The sequence below is a fragment of the Lycorma delicatula genome, chromosome 1 (assembly GCF_047948215.1).
Source record: "Lycorma delicatula isolate Av1 chromosome 1, ASM4794821v1, whole genome shotgun sequence".
In the NCBI taxonomy this organism is placed as follows: Eukaryota; Metazoa; Arthropoda; class Insecta; order Hemiptera; family Fulgoridae; genus Lycorma; species Lycorma delicatula.
The window spans coordinates 105,994,153-106,008,769 of record NC_134455.1 but is presented as its reverse complement, the minus strand read 5'-3'; the positions used below and the strand labels follow the sequence as shown (position 1 = coordinate 106,008,769).

General features: G+C 35.4%; 1 protein-coding gene across 1 annotated transcript in view; it reads right to left on the bottom strand.

The window, feature by feature from the left end:
* LOC142320753 (membrane-bound alkaline phosphatase-like) overlaps positions 1 to 14,617 on the bottom strand; it is a 167,051-nt gene that overhangs the window by 49,550 nt on the left and 102,884 nt on the right. The window contains exon 4 of the mRNA XM_075358748.1: positions 5,222 to 5,433. Coding sequence (XP_075214863.1) covers positions 5,222 to 5,433 — 212 coding nt within the window. The remainder of the gene's footprint in view (positions 1 to 5,221; positions 5,434 to 14,617) is intronic.

Below are 14,617 nucleotides of genomic sequence, written 5' to 3'. Positions count from 1 at the left end.
ACTTGGAATCGCGATACTTCACATGCAGCTGCTGTTTTTTTCTTAAATTATTAAACATGAATCAGGTGTTTATATACTTTTTCCGACTTCGGAAATCGATCACTTTGTTTCTAAACTCGTACATACTACTTATTATTTCCCCAGCCTGCCGTTTAGTTTTTTGTTTCTTTACGGTAGAGATAAGTTTACCCATAATTATTATAAAACACTAGAAATACACACCGATTATAAAATGTGATTTCTTTACTTAATCAAAATTCGAATAAAAAGAAAGGCGGAATTTGCACAAATTCTCTTACAGGATCAAAAAATACAGGACAGCTGCTAGTTAAATGACATTTTTTAAAGTACTCACTAACGTAGCCTTGTGGGTAATTATTTATTTTTACATTGGCCTGGCTGTACTTGAAAATATGAGCACGTAGCGAACAATACGTGTTGTATTGTTTCTTGATATGATTCTAAGAAAAGTTACTCACTTCCTGAATTATAATACCTGGCTTGTCCACGTTTATTTTTATAATATATAAAATCGCAATAAATTTTAAACTACGTTTACATATGTCAGACAATTATAATGTTAGTTAATTATTTCTTTATTTTTCTGCTGACGTAATTATAATACTTGTTGAGAATAGATCTACATTTTTATAACATTTAAAAATATACCTTAGCATTTCTTTTTACGGCAAAATACTTAATCATTTATAAAGTGTAAACAAGAGTTAGAAAATATTTAAAAAATCCACCATACCATCCAGTAATGTAAAATATGAAGTTGCATTTAAAAGAAAGTAATTTGCTTCTGTGCTTAAAAATTAAACTGAATGTTTTTAGTTTGGATAACAGGCACATTACTAGCCGTTGTAGTCAAGCTTCAAGATTCATTGCAGCAGCTACAGATGCGTAAATGCTTATCTTACCATTTAAAAGAAAATTTGCCACCAAATTCTTCCCTTCACCAAAAATGGAATAAAATATATCTTTTTATTTATTAGATATTTTTTAACCGATTTATTTAATGTTTTCTTTAGCATACTAGTAATGCAAATGGTCCAAAAAATACTTTGTGGGGAATATTGTGGGTAGGGTAGAAGCCGATTAAGTTTAAAAATATCAATTTTTGGAATTTTTAAAACTCTTGTTTTATTTATTTAAACTTTTAAGAGTAATATTACGATACAATCTTATCATAATTTACCCTTCCGCCCACCCAAAAAAAATCTTAGGTAATTTTTTATTGGTTATACATTTTTCAGTGGAATTTATTTAATTTCTTCCATTTGACATAGTAAACGTAGACAAATAAAAACTTTTTACAGAGGTGATTTTGTGGGTAGGAGCTGAAAAAAGTAGAAAAAAAAACAATCGACTTTTTACAATTTTTTAAACTTTTTTCATGTATCATTATATTTCCACTATAAAATAATAAATAACCGACGCTAGAAAAGTATAACAATTTTGGTGTCAGATAATTTTATATTTAAATTACTCTATACGCCTAATGATAATAAAATTATATAATAAAGAAAATGATATGAAACTGAGACATTATATAATATTAAAAGCCCTGAGAGTTTAAAGGTTTTTAAAAATAAGAAAATGCTACTTGAGATAAATAAATGAATTTATCTCCTTGTCTGTGGTTATTTGTATTAATTCGATAATCCAGATGGAGTTTTAATATTTCCTGGAGGAAAATAATTCACGTGCTGTTTATCACGTGAATTATTGGCCTTATTAAAATATTGCTTATTTTATAGAAATAATATTTATATTAATCTTTTTCCCTCAAAAAAAGTCTGCGGTGTGCTTTGATTAATTTACAGTGTTCTTCATATGTCTTTGGGTTTTAAACCTTTAAGAAATGATTTGTTTACCATCCCCAAAATTTTTCATCCAAATGATTTGTTTACGCTCTAAATTTATGGATGGAATAAAACTTATCACAACCAGACATCAAATAAAGAGTTTTTTTTATCTATATAGGTTATAAAGCTTGAAAAGAACATTGTCGATAAATTTTTTAATAGTCTGTCAAACTGGCAGTTAAAAAAAAAATATTTAAAATTTTTTTTGTTGAAACCAATATATTTTGTTTTAAAGGTATTAAAAAAAAACTGCTCCCAATTTTTTTTTTTAATCGGAGGAAGGTGGTCGCATATGCTGACGACCTGGTAACCATCTCCGGTAGGGAGTGACCAAATGCGAGATGGTTATTTCCACATTGAGCTGGTTGATGGCAGCGCAGGCGGTTCTGAAAGCCAGCAAGAGGAGGTTTATCATGAGAGGTTTATCTCTCATCACTTATGTATGCAGTTCCGGTCTGGGTGGATCCGCTGGACCGGAAACGGAATGTGAAGAGTCTTGCCTCATTGCAGCGAAGAACTGCAATAAAGGTGACGGCTGCATATTGGGGGATGCGGTAAAAATGATTGCGGGCATTCCTCCGATCTCGATCCGGGTAACAGAACTCATACGGATGCAGCTAGAATCCACAAAGACGGGGGCACGACAGCTACTACTGCAAGAATGGCAGGACCTTTGGAATGCTTCGCGTAAAGGCGCTTGGACTCGACGGTTGATCCCCGGATAGCCCCCTGGTCAATGAGGAAGTGTGGGGAAGTTTCTCATTTGCTGACTCAGTTCCTTTCGAGGCATAGGGAATACGGAACGTATCTCTTCAAATTCAAGCGTCGGAATTCTTCACTTTGTGTTTATTGTGAACAGCTAGACACCCCGGAACATACGGTTTATAGATGTTTACGGTGGCTGGGTTGTCGCCGTTTACAAGGGCTAGACTGGCTGACACCAGAAAACACGGTGGGCCATATGTTCTCGGGTCAACGACAATGGAAGGAGGTGTCCAGATTGATCACGGGCATCCTAAAGACCAAACTGGAAGAAATGCGGAATGGGGTCCCGATTGACCAGACTGGTTGATGATATTAGCGGTGGGGCTCACGGACTCCAGACGGTGTAAACAAGGATCGTTGCAGCTATTATTGTAGTCACCATTGTTGATGTTGTAATTCATTGTGTTAGGTTAAGTTTTCTTTTTTGTAATTGCATATTATTTGCCATTTGTGTCTCTTTTACCGTACGACATGAGAACGTGACTGTATTAACTTCTGCTTACCTCTTCGCCTGGACCTACTCGATGCTGGGTTTTCCACGGACAGTGGGTTCTTTAGCGATCCTTTTTTCGCAGCATATATGTGGCGGTAAGTCTTTTGTTCTTTGAAAACGATGTGAATGGTTGTTTTGTAAGTGTATTCATTCTATTTCTATGTGTTAGGTTAAATTTTGTTCATTGATATTTTCTTTTTACGGGCTGTCTATTGCTGCCTTTTTGTTGGGCATGAATATTTGTCATGTAGACCGTCTATGAGGGACTTATGAGGTCGGTTTTGTAGATGTTTTCATTCTAATTATATGTTAGGTTAAGTTTCATTCGTTGATATTTTTCCTTCCACGGGCTGTCTATTGCTGCCTATTTGTATTGGCGTGAACTTTCGTCGTGTAGACCATCTATACAGGACTCATGAGATACCTGTCATTTTATTGTGTCTGGATGTAGGTTTTTCTATTTTTTTTTGCATTTGTTCATGTTTTTCCTGTCGTTATCCTACGGGGTCTTAACTCCATCGCGACTGATTTGAGCTTTAGACTGTGATATCTTATACTCAGGGTGTAATTATCTGGATGTGTGGATGGGCGTGTATGATAATTTAAAAAAAGAAACGGACTGGCGAAAACAAAAATCGTGGACACGTGTAGGAACAAGGGAGGTAGCTTCATTGCTGAGGGCGTTTCTAGTCCATCCACATACCAAAAGTGGTTGGATTGGGGCGCTCCGATGACGAATTAAGGCTCCTCAAGGTATGTGAGGTGGGTGAGCGATTCGGAGGGGGTTTGCGTGTGGTGCATACCCGGACTCTGATTAGGGTATAGGGATGGGAAGGGCAGCCTTTCTGAAGAGAGGCATCGGGGCAATTGGGTACAGTTGTCATGATGTCTCAATTAACCAGGAGGGACCCCAATGAGCAGGGCAACGGTTTTAGCTGTATGCAGTAGGGTGGGTTATTCTACAGCCACGTCACTCAGGGCCGACCGAGGTAGAATCTTCTAAACGATAACCGGTCGCTCCTGTGTGGTTAAAAAAAGTGATACTCTTTTATTTTACGCGTTATTTTTTCGGTTTAATTAGTCTTCTTTTAATTATATGAGATGAATTATTGTGTAAGGGATGGCTATAACTCATTGCACTTCTAGATGATAAGTAAATTTAAATATATACTGGGTAAATGTGGATAATTTAAAGTTTACCATTTTTCTGTAAAATGTGAAAACTACAAATTTAAAGGCTGTGCTTATTCTTCATCCACTTTGTTTGACTATTTATACACAGTCAGATTGATTCTTTTTCGATAATAGCTGTCTGTCATTCTACTGTATTAATATTTAACAATTAAAGTACTTTCACTAGAAAATAGAAAACCTATTGCTTAGTGATCTGATTCTAAACTACTGAACAGCGTTACACACTTACGCAGAAAATTATATTTAAATTCTACATTTTGGAGTAATTATATGTAATTATCCTAGTTATAACTGTTTACATTATAATTATCCGAATTATTAAAACTGTGCAATATTTTGAGGTGAGAAGGATCACCTTTACACTCGCGTCCATAACACAGTTGTCACCCATATCACAATTTTATTTTCCCAGACTACATTCGTTTTGTAATTTTCATAATCTATATTTTTTCACGTGGTTCGTTTACTAAGGCTAATGTAGTTGTTGATATCCGACGTGTGCAAAAATATTTTTGCAGTTTTTTGTCGTTCCTATTTCTACTAATGCAGCTGAATAAATATATCTATATATAAATGAAATGTGGCATTCTTTATCAAATATTTCTTCAAAATTAATATTTTCTGTCCATAAATTTATTATCATTCTGTGTATTGAATTTTAGTCCTACAAATATATTAAGGAATATAAATATAATTAACGGGTTGAATAAAAAGTACGCTTTTTTTATTTTTCATTATTATGAGAAAGCATATTACAAAATGTAACAAAAAATTATTGTTAAAATAATAATATTTTTATTCATTATTTCACGCGTATTTGTTTTGAAAATTATAATCTATAAGATGAGTTTTCCTTACCACAATTATTTTTGTTTGTTTTATAATAAAAAAAACTTACCTGGTTGTGGTTACAATACCAGTACTCTTCTTTGCTCTTTGTGCCCATTCCAGAATGGAAGTAACCTGATTATTTGGATCAACACTTGCCTTACAATCACCAAATTTTACTGATGATGTTACACCTAGTGTTGCTTGATTAGCCTTTACTCCAGATAGATATGCCGTAGCTGTGCAAGCTGAATCAGGTACTTGTTTATTCACGCAATATGTCTGAAAAAGAAAGTTTACAAATTAGGAAGATCGATGTTTTATTTATTATGTTTAATATTATTTGTGATATTTAATACGGCTATTTGAATAATTGTATACTAGTAATTTACTATCTTAAAAAAAAGAAAAAATTAAGAAAACCCACTATAAATTTTTGTCTAGTTCTAGGGCCACTTAAATCTGTACTAGATCGTACCGGTGTTCTTTAGTGGTTGGATTTCAATTAACCACACATCTCAGAACAGGTCGACCTGAAATTGTACATGACTACACTTGTTTTACATTCATACATATCATCCTCATTCATTTTCTGAAGTAAGACTTTACGGTGGTTCCGGAGGCTAAACAGAAAAAGAGAGCCGCTCAAATCTGTTAGGATATGAATTTTTGGTATTTCCTTTAGTTCGTTAATAGTTACGATTTGGTGAAAAATAAACAGCCGTATATCTCAGGTAAATAAATGTTTACTAGCCTCTCAGGGATCGCTTCGCTGGCTCACCCTTCCTGTCAAGCCATGGGGCTCCGCCTCCTAGACCCGCACTGTGTTCATATCCTCATGTTTGTGAGAATAATACTGATAAATAACAATTAAACCCTCGGTTCAATTAATATAAAAACTATCATTTTATTGTGATTTCTTCGGAGAAACAGTTTGGTCAACACAGGACTCGAAACCTTGAGAGATCTGAAGTTTGCGGGCTTCAGAATAGTCGACCCCATCTTAAAAATAATAGTTAGAGCTAGCTACTTCTCATTCAAACGGGTAATAAAGTATTTTGCACGATCCATAGCGTTACCCGGTGAAAAAAAACGAGGTGACTGTTCTTAGTTTCTCATTTTTCATTTTTTTTGTCTTATTTTATGTTTTTTAGTCAAATTACCGGAGACAGGTGTAGCCAGTCGTGTCACACGCTATAACTGTGGCAGAGGCTGTGGTTGATGAGTTGCCGCGTTGTTCAGCTCACACCTTCAAAAATACTTTCATCTATAACCAAAAGAGATATCAAAAAGACAAAGAAAAGGTTTTGTGTAATATTTAATTTCACTTGCTATAAGTGGTCTTTGAAATCGTTTTGATCAATGGTTTAGTCAAGGTAAAATCGACTATTAGCAAGGATCGTATTCCCTTTCTTGCCGCAAGTCATTAAAACGCCCACTATTTTGAAACTTTTAATCATTTCGTAACGGCAATAGTCATATATGTTCTTCCCACCAGGAATAAACACTATGTTCATGCAAAATTTCAGCCCAATTAGTCTAGTAGTTTTTGCGTGAAAGAACATATCTTTATGTTTGTAGTTTTAATGAAAAAGTTGAGAATAATAAAATAAAATTAAAAGAAAATGTCAACTTTTTGCCGGGAATCTAACCTAAAATAAACTAAATTAATAGTCAGTATACTAAACTCGCTGTACAATTGGCGCTGACCACACCTACTGGCCACTCAAGTTTTCTTTTTATTTCGTTTTATAAAGATTCCACATTATTTTTAGGCTGTAAATTAAGGTTGTTTACTCTGAAGGCCATCAATAATAAACATTATTAAACATCTATATACATTGATCGATAATAATTATAGATCACATCTAAGATATATCTTAGATAATGTATAATTTATGTTAATAAGGACTATAATTGTGTTTTAAATATCTAGTCTAGTTACAATGAAATAGATCTTTCCCAGAAACCTTGCATGTGTCATCGCAGAAAAATTAGGTCCTTCGTTGAAGGAAAATTACTCGCGTTTATTAATGGTTGTTACGGTATTCATTCTGTATTCTGCGGAGTAAAAGTTCATGTGGGGATTGGTCGGTCCTATAAATTTCTAGCTTTAGACGTCATGCAATCGTGTGATAAGTATTAATATACTTTATGTAGTTAAGTAGTTCTATCTTTTGCCTTCACGCAAGCTCATTATTTGTGTATAAGTGCTATAAAATGATACAAAATGAGGCTTAACCGAACATATGAACTGGCTCTCTCGGTTAACCTCCGGGATTACGTGGACATAAGGCGCCTAAAGCGACTGCATATTTCATCTGTAAGTTCTCCAAGATTTGAGTTGAATCAGCTACTCTAGGGTGTTGTCCAGTGTCAAAATGTTTCATTTTGTTTCGCCACTTATTCTTATCAGTTCTTTGTCAATGTTCCTTGGACTCATTTTTTTTATGTACTTATTAATGTTTATTATATATTTATGCATATTGTAAAAGATATGTATACATATACAGTTCTTTGAGGGATTTCAATGGAAACCCCTCTCTATTTGTTTGGTATCAAATTTAGTTATTATTCCGGTAAATTGGAACCGACTATAAACTAAACAGTGCCGCAAAAAAAAAAATGATATAAAAGCGCAATTGGAGAGAAAAATAATTTCACATATTAAAAATTTTTTTTGTTGAAACCAATATATTTTGTTTTAGAGGTATTAAAAAAAACTGCTCCCAATTTTTTTTTTAATCGGAGGAAGGTGGTCGCATATGCTGACGACCTGGTCACCATCTCCGGGAGGGAGTGACTAAATGCGAGATGGTTATTTCCACATTGAGCTAGTTGATGGCAGCGCAGGCAGTTCTGAAAGACAGCAAGAGAAGGTTTATTAGTAAAAAGAAATAAATAAATTTCAAACCCAATTCCGCAGTAAATTTCGTAGATTTTACATATTATTAATTCTGAATTATAAGCTAAATCGACTGAGAATAAAGTACCAAAATTTGTGGTAGGTGTTTTTGATAATAGATAAAATAAATAACCGTAATTTATAAAAAAGGGCGTATTAAATTTATTAACTGTAGCACTGAAATATGATAGTATTTCTTGGACTGCAAGAGGACTTGGAGGTGTAAAAAAAAAAAATCAAGTCAACGAGTACAACATCTTGTTCGGAGAAATCCAGCGCCTTAATATTAGCAGGTAAGATGAAAAAAAAAAATCTACTGCAATACCGACGTATTCGTCAGCATTGGAATTGTAGAGGTTAATATAGTGCATGCATCAGCCGACTGTTTTCCCGCGTAGACTATTGTATTATTATTATTAGTAAAAAACAATTGTAGTAGACAGCAGTAGTTTTCTATAAAACATACAAAACCTTGTTCTTATACAAGAGAAAAGACAGAGAGGTACAAGGTGGAGAGGTGTTTCCATTTTTCGTATAACACACACACATACACACACATACAAACACAACCACACCTTACGTAGCATAATGGAGATACTTCGGTATTTCCGAAATTTATTAGTACCAAATTCTGGAAAAAATTATCATAGCTTATGAAATTATGTTATGTTTTGCAAAAAAGTATTTTTTCAAACCGCTTTGAAGATTTATAAATTTCCTGCAACATGTAAAATATTGTGTAAAATTTATATCTTTCAACAGCAGCTTTAGAGTGTAAGTTGTAGGTGAATGGAAAAGATGAACGAAGTTGTTAAGTGTAATAAGATTATTGCCTGAACACGTTCCACTCATTTTCTTGATGATAATATGATACTCTGCAAGATGGTGAGGAAGACATTAGCAGCAACTCTATCAGAGGAAGACTTGTGCCATTATCAGAGGAAGACTTGTGCTTAGGGGATGAGGCATACCACGTATCGCAAGATTTTTACGTCGTCTCTACTTAATTCAGTTAGCTTATAGAGTTCAAGTAAACAGACTGCGTGTGCGAGTGTTCAGCTGGCCGATTCACAAGCATCTCCTGTAAATCCTCTCTCTCTTTTTCTGTTTAGCCTCCGGAACCACCGTAAGGTATTACTTCAGAGGATGAATGACGATGATATGTATGAATGTAAGTGTAGTCTTATACAGTCTCTGGTCGACCATTACTGAGATGTGTGGTTAATTGAAACCCAGCAACCAAAGAACACCGGTACCCACGATCTAGTATCTCCTATAAATCCTGATGCAAAGAAACTACATGACGTTAATATTCAATAACCACGCGCTATTAAATTTTACAAAAATTATTCATATATTTTAAATTTAAGTAAATTAATATATTCTAAATGATCAATAGATATTTCTGATAACCCATGAGTATTTTATTCATTAAAATTCTTTATGGTTACATCGTTACCTTGAGTTTTTTAAGATTTATGAAATTGTCATTTGTTCACTAATAGTAAAAGTTCACTAATATTTTGTATTAGATTTAAAATAATAAATTTAATTTAATCTTCGTCATCTGATTGCGAGAAATCTGTAGTTCTGTCAGTATTAAGAGATACAGTGAGCGGTGAGAGGTTCAGTTTTATTTTCCATTATATTCCAGTTCCCAATGATCTGGTTCAACAGTATTCGTTAAATATTTTATATAGTTTTTCATTCCTGCAAGTTCGTTTTATCGATGACTTTTATCATAGATTTTTAACATTACATATTTTAAAAGTAGAATTTTCCGACGCCACGTAACCTTTTATTTGTCTCCAAATTGATCAAATTGGGTTTAGTTCTCAGTGATAGGGAGGTAATCGAAGCACGGTTTTACCACTGGATCTTGTGAACACATCAATTTTATACACATTAAAAATACTTTTAATAAGCGAAACCGTTTGCAATAATTGGACCTTAAATTCATTCTCTTCAAAAATCACTCCTTTGGAAGTAAGCCACATTCTGATATTATTCTTTTTCCAAGACGCGGCTGAAATTTTTTCCTTTTTACATAAATGATATGGCGCGTTGTTTAAAACAATAACCGAATATCTTCCAGAAGAGGTAACACATCACTAAACCATTTCTAAAAAGACGATCATTCGTTATGATAGTCTGGTATAGATTTAGATCCAAAATTCCAGACCACTCTATTTCTCCCTTTTTCAGTTTAGACTCCGAAACCACCGTAAGATATTACTTCAGAGGATGAATGAGGGTTATGTATGAATGTGTAGTCTTGTACAGTTTCAAGGCCGACCACTCTTGAAAAGCGTGGTTGATTGAAACCAAACCACCAAAGAGCTGGCCTCCGTGGCGCGAGTGGTAGCGGCTCGGCCTTTTATCCGGAGGTCCCGGGTTCAAATCCCGGTCAGGCATAATACATTCATGCGCTAAAAAAATTGCCATTTCATCTCATCCTCTGAAGCAATACCTAACGGTGGTCCAGAGGCTTAAAAAGAAATAGCACCAATGAACACTAGTATCCACGATCTAGTATTCAAATCCGTATAAAAGTAACTAACTACCTTTACCAGGATTTGAACCTTAGAACTCTCGACTCCGAAATCAGCTCATCTGCGATGACGAGTTAACCACTAGACCAGCTCGGTGGGATATCCAGAGACCGCTATTGATAAATTCGGAATCAGCGCCGGTATGCGTAATTATGGGACGCCTACCTTTACCCGATAGAGCCTTATTACCGATTGATAAGCCACACAGAAAAACCCCTTTTGACGAATTTACAGCTTTAACTTTCCAAACGAAAGGTGGTCTTCGTTGACCCAAGTTTTATGCATACATTATATTCTACGGCCTTCTTGCTCCAGTTTTTTTTATTTCAGTGACGTAATGTCTTTGCCATATAATGACATTATCCTGTCAATTGTAGCACTTTCCCAGCTCTGTTTTACGTATTTAAAATAACAGTAACGAGTATCAATAACAGTAACAATGTAGATAAATCCATAAAGAAATTCCTGAAAAGTAGTAGCGTTTTTGTCTTCAAGAGATTTGAATTTCCGTCAGTCATAGAGTTTTTTGCACGCTACAGAACTTTATGTTGTTATATATAAGTCTTCAGGACTCCTGGGGTTAATTTATAGTTAAACCATTAGTCAGGTTTACCTTTGTTATTTTTGTGACTTTGTATGTTTTATTTTTTCCCCATCATCTTCAAGAACTCTCCTTTCCGTTCAACACCGTTATAGATTTGAATTGGTATTACAGGTATAATGTTATTTTTAATTACAAGATCCCATTAATCGCGTACCGCTATTTTCGTCAGCTGCATCGTTAAATTATAACTGTGCGTATAAATGAGTGAATGTGTGTGTGTGTGTGCGCGCGCGCGCGCCTGTGCCTGCCATGTATGATGTGTTATTTGAATAATATATATTTTCCTTCCCTTCCCCGTTTTCCTTTATTTATTGTTTGTTGAACGACAAACTGAATTTAAGCACGTAAATTTCATATATTTTTATCTACTAAATTTATTTTGGTAATTAAATTACTTTACGAGGTTGATTCATTAAATCGTGGCTGATTGCAATTTAGTGGGTCATTTATTAAATCACAACTGACCTAAATCTCATCGTCATTTACTGTGAGTATTAAATTTTTAATTTTCACTTTTTTAAACAATATTATAGTATATATTAGTAAAATATAAAATTTATTCATTTGAGAATAATCTTGTATAAGAATTAGATTATCCAGTTTTTTATTTTACATTTTTCAGCATTTAATTAATTTATTTACTATGGTTTATAATCGAAATATAATTTATATTTCGGCTTCTTAAATATTACATATTAGTAAAGTATGTTTATAATTTTTCTTCACAAACGGTTTTAATCCTGGTTTGAAAAAACTTTCATAGGAATATATAGTATGTACCGGCTTTTAGAAAGAGCTAATAAAATCCTAATTGTCTTCCTACATTCGTAAAGTGTTCTCACTTATTTATTGGATCATACAAAAGAATCCGAAACATTTATAACAGGGTACGGAATTTTAGAATCGAGTAAATATTTTGCTATAAACACGAATCTATTCAGTAAAGGGATTAGTGTAAACAGAAGAAATTTGGTTAAGAAGGTTGTAAGCGATATTTTAATAAACACTGAAGAAAAAACTTGATCTTAAAGAGTTATCATACAAAGTACTTGTTGAAAATAATTGAGATAGTTATATGTCCTATTAAATCATTTATTATTTATGTAACCAAATTATAATTTATTTTACAAATCCTTTAAAAAAATATACGTTTAAACAGTGCCCATTATTTAGTCTGTTTTACCGACTGTACGATAATAATTTTCTGTAACATTATTACAAGATTATAATAATAAAAAGTTAGTTTTTTCAATTTTTTTATAAAACTCACTTGAATAGACACAATATTTTATAATACGATAGTAAATCCCAACCCAGTAGTGGGAAGACATTGTGACGGTACCGGTCGCCACACCACTCTCCCGTTCCGAGCCAATACGATAGTACAATAATAATAATAATAATAATAATAATAATAATAATAATAATAATAATAATAATAATAATAAAAAGTTAAAAAAAAAAAAAAAAAAAAAAAAAAAAAGTTAAATGCCCTGAGGTAGGTAATCCCCACGTCCGGAACACAACATCTACGTTCCACGTCCAGGGCGGTAACAGCCGTACTTATGTACAATACATATAGCTGGCTAACGGGGCTCCGAGTCAATTCCTCGGATATGCTTTTCTTTTGACCTGTTTCCACCTTAAGGTCCCCTCATGGATTGGATTTTTTGGCCACCTGCAGGATATGAACAATTTATGGATTAGGAAGTGGACCAAACTTAGAGCTGGCGATGTGGCGGCTACGGTCGAAGTTATTTGCAGGTGTAACGGAGACCTTTTGTTGTCCACATGCCCCCCGCGATGGCAAGCATGTAGTTAAGGTGCCCATGTTGTTCGGAGCATGGGAGCCCTGAAAGCCTCGGTGTGTAAGGGCCTGGAGTCAGTGCAGAGACTGCGCATCCGCTCTCTGCCAGGACATATGCCGGTTCCACCGGAATACCGGAACGGACCTCCAGGGTTGGTAGCCCTGGAGTGGGGGTGTACCCCGGCGGCTAGCCTTACTACAGAAGGGATTTATTGTTCATGCAAGTTGAACAATTAAACGTGGCAGAGGGTGCACGTAAACACCCTCGTTTAGAACCAGCCGTTTCGCCTGAGGCAAAACGGAGGAAAAGTACGGAAAATAAAAAGATAGAGATTGAGGCTAGGAAAAGCTTACAAAAAGCTTTTTTTAAAAGTAGTAATGTACCGAAACCCAAATATTTGGTCATTACAAAGGAGGATGGAAATTTTTCGAAGGTGAGTCCTTTTCTCATCGCTCGGGAAATAACCAAATGCGCTGGTGGCCCTGTAAAAGAAATAAGAAAGACCTTCATAGGACTTCATGTTGAGACTGTAAATGATGTCCAGTCTCAAAAGATTTTAGGGCTTAAAAAGATTGGAGAACTGGCTGTGCATGTTGATCCCCACGGTACGCTCAACACCTCAAGAGGTGTGGTCGTCTGTCGGGATCTTTTAAATTGTACGGAACAAGAAATTGTTGAGGAGTTGTCAACGCAGGGAGTCATAGAGTGTCGCCGATTGAACATGAGGAGGAATGGCGAGGTCCTACCTTCAGCCTCTCATGTTCTCACATTTAACCGGCCTACCTTGCCGGAGAAGATTAGAGCGGGGATACATCGATTGGATGTGCGGGCATTTATCCCGCAACCTATGCGATGCTTCAAGTGCCAACGTTTTGGCCACACCGCTATCAAATGTGAAAGAACGCAAATATGCGTGTGCGGCGAAGAGGTGCATGAGGGAGAGCCGTGTAAAGAGTCCCCTACATGCATCAACTGCAAGGGACAGCATTCATGTAGATCCAGGAATTGTCCTGTCTACAAAGAAGAGGTAGCTGTGCAGGAAGTTAAAACTCTGCAGAAAGTCAGCTACATCGAAGCTAAAAAGATTGTTAACGCCCGCAAACCCAGAGCAACAACATCTTATGCTCAGGATGCGGCTACTGTTCCTGCTCCTGCTCCAATTGCTGTAGATGAAAGTTAGCTCATCAGTAAACTTGCTCCGAACTTGGCTAACATGATTGAAAGAATTATTGACAATAAAATGAAATCTTTCAATATTAAAGATACAATAAAGCCAAAGATATTAGTACAGCCTCCTCCCGAAGATAAAACAGCGAAAGCTGCTCTCGCGCTGAGGAAAACGGACCCCAAAGCAGAATACCAAGTCCGTCTTAGTGAGATTCTTGATGTCAAGAAAACAACAATACCTACAGAGACTGTTATGGAGGCTCCCAAGCCTCCTGCAACTGAATTGGCCTCTAAGCCTCAGAGGCCACAAAAAATCACACAGGGGGGGGCGAGTGTCCCCCCTCCCTCAGGCGGTTGCCGGTGCTATCCCCGTGTCGGGGAGTGGCCAGGTTGCCGCCTCTCAATCGGCGCCTGAAACCGGCGCCGATCC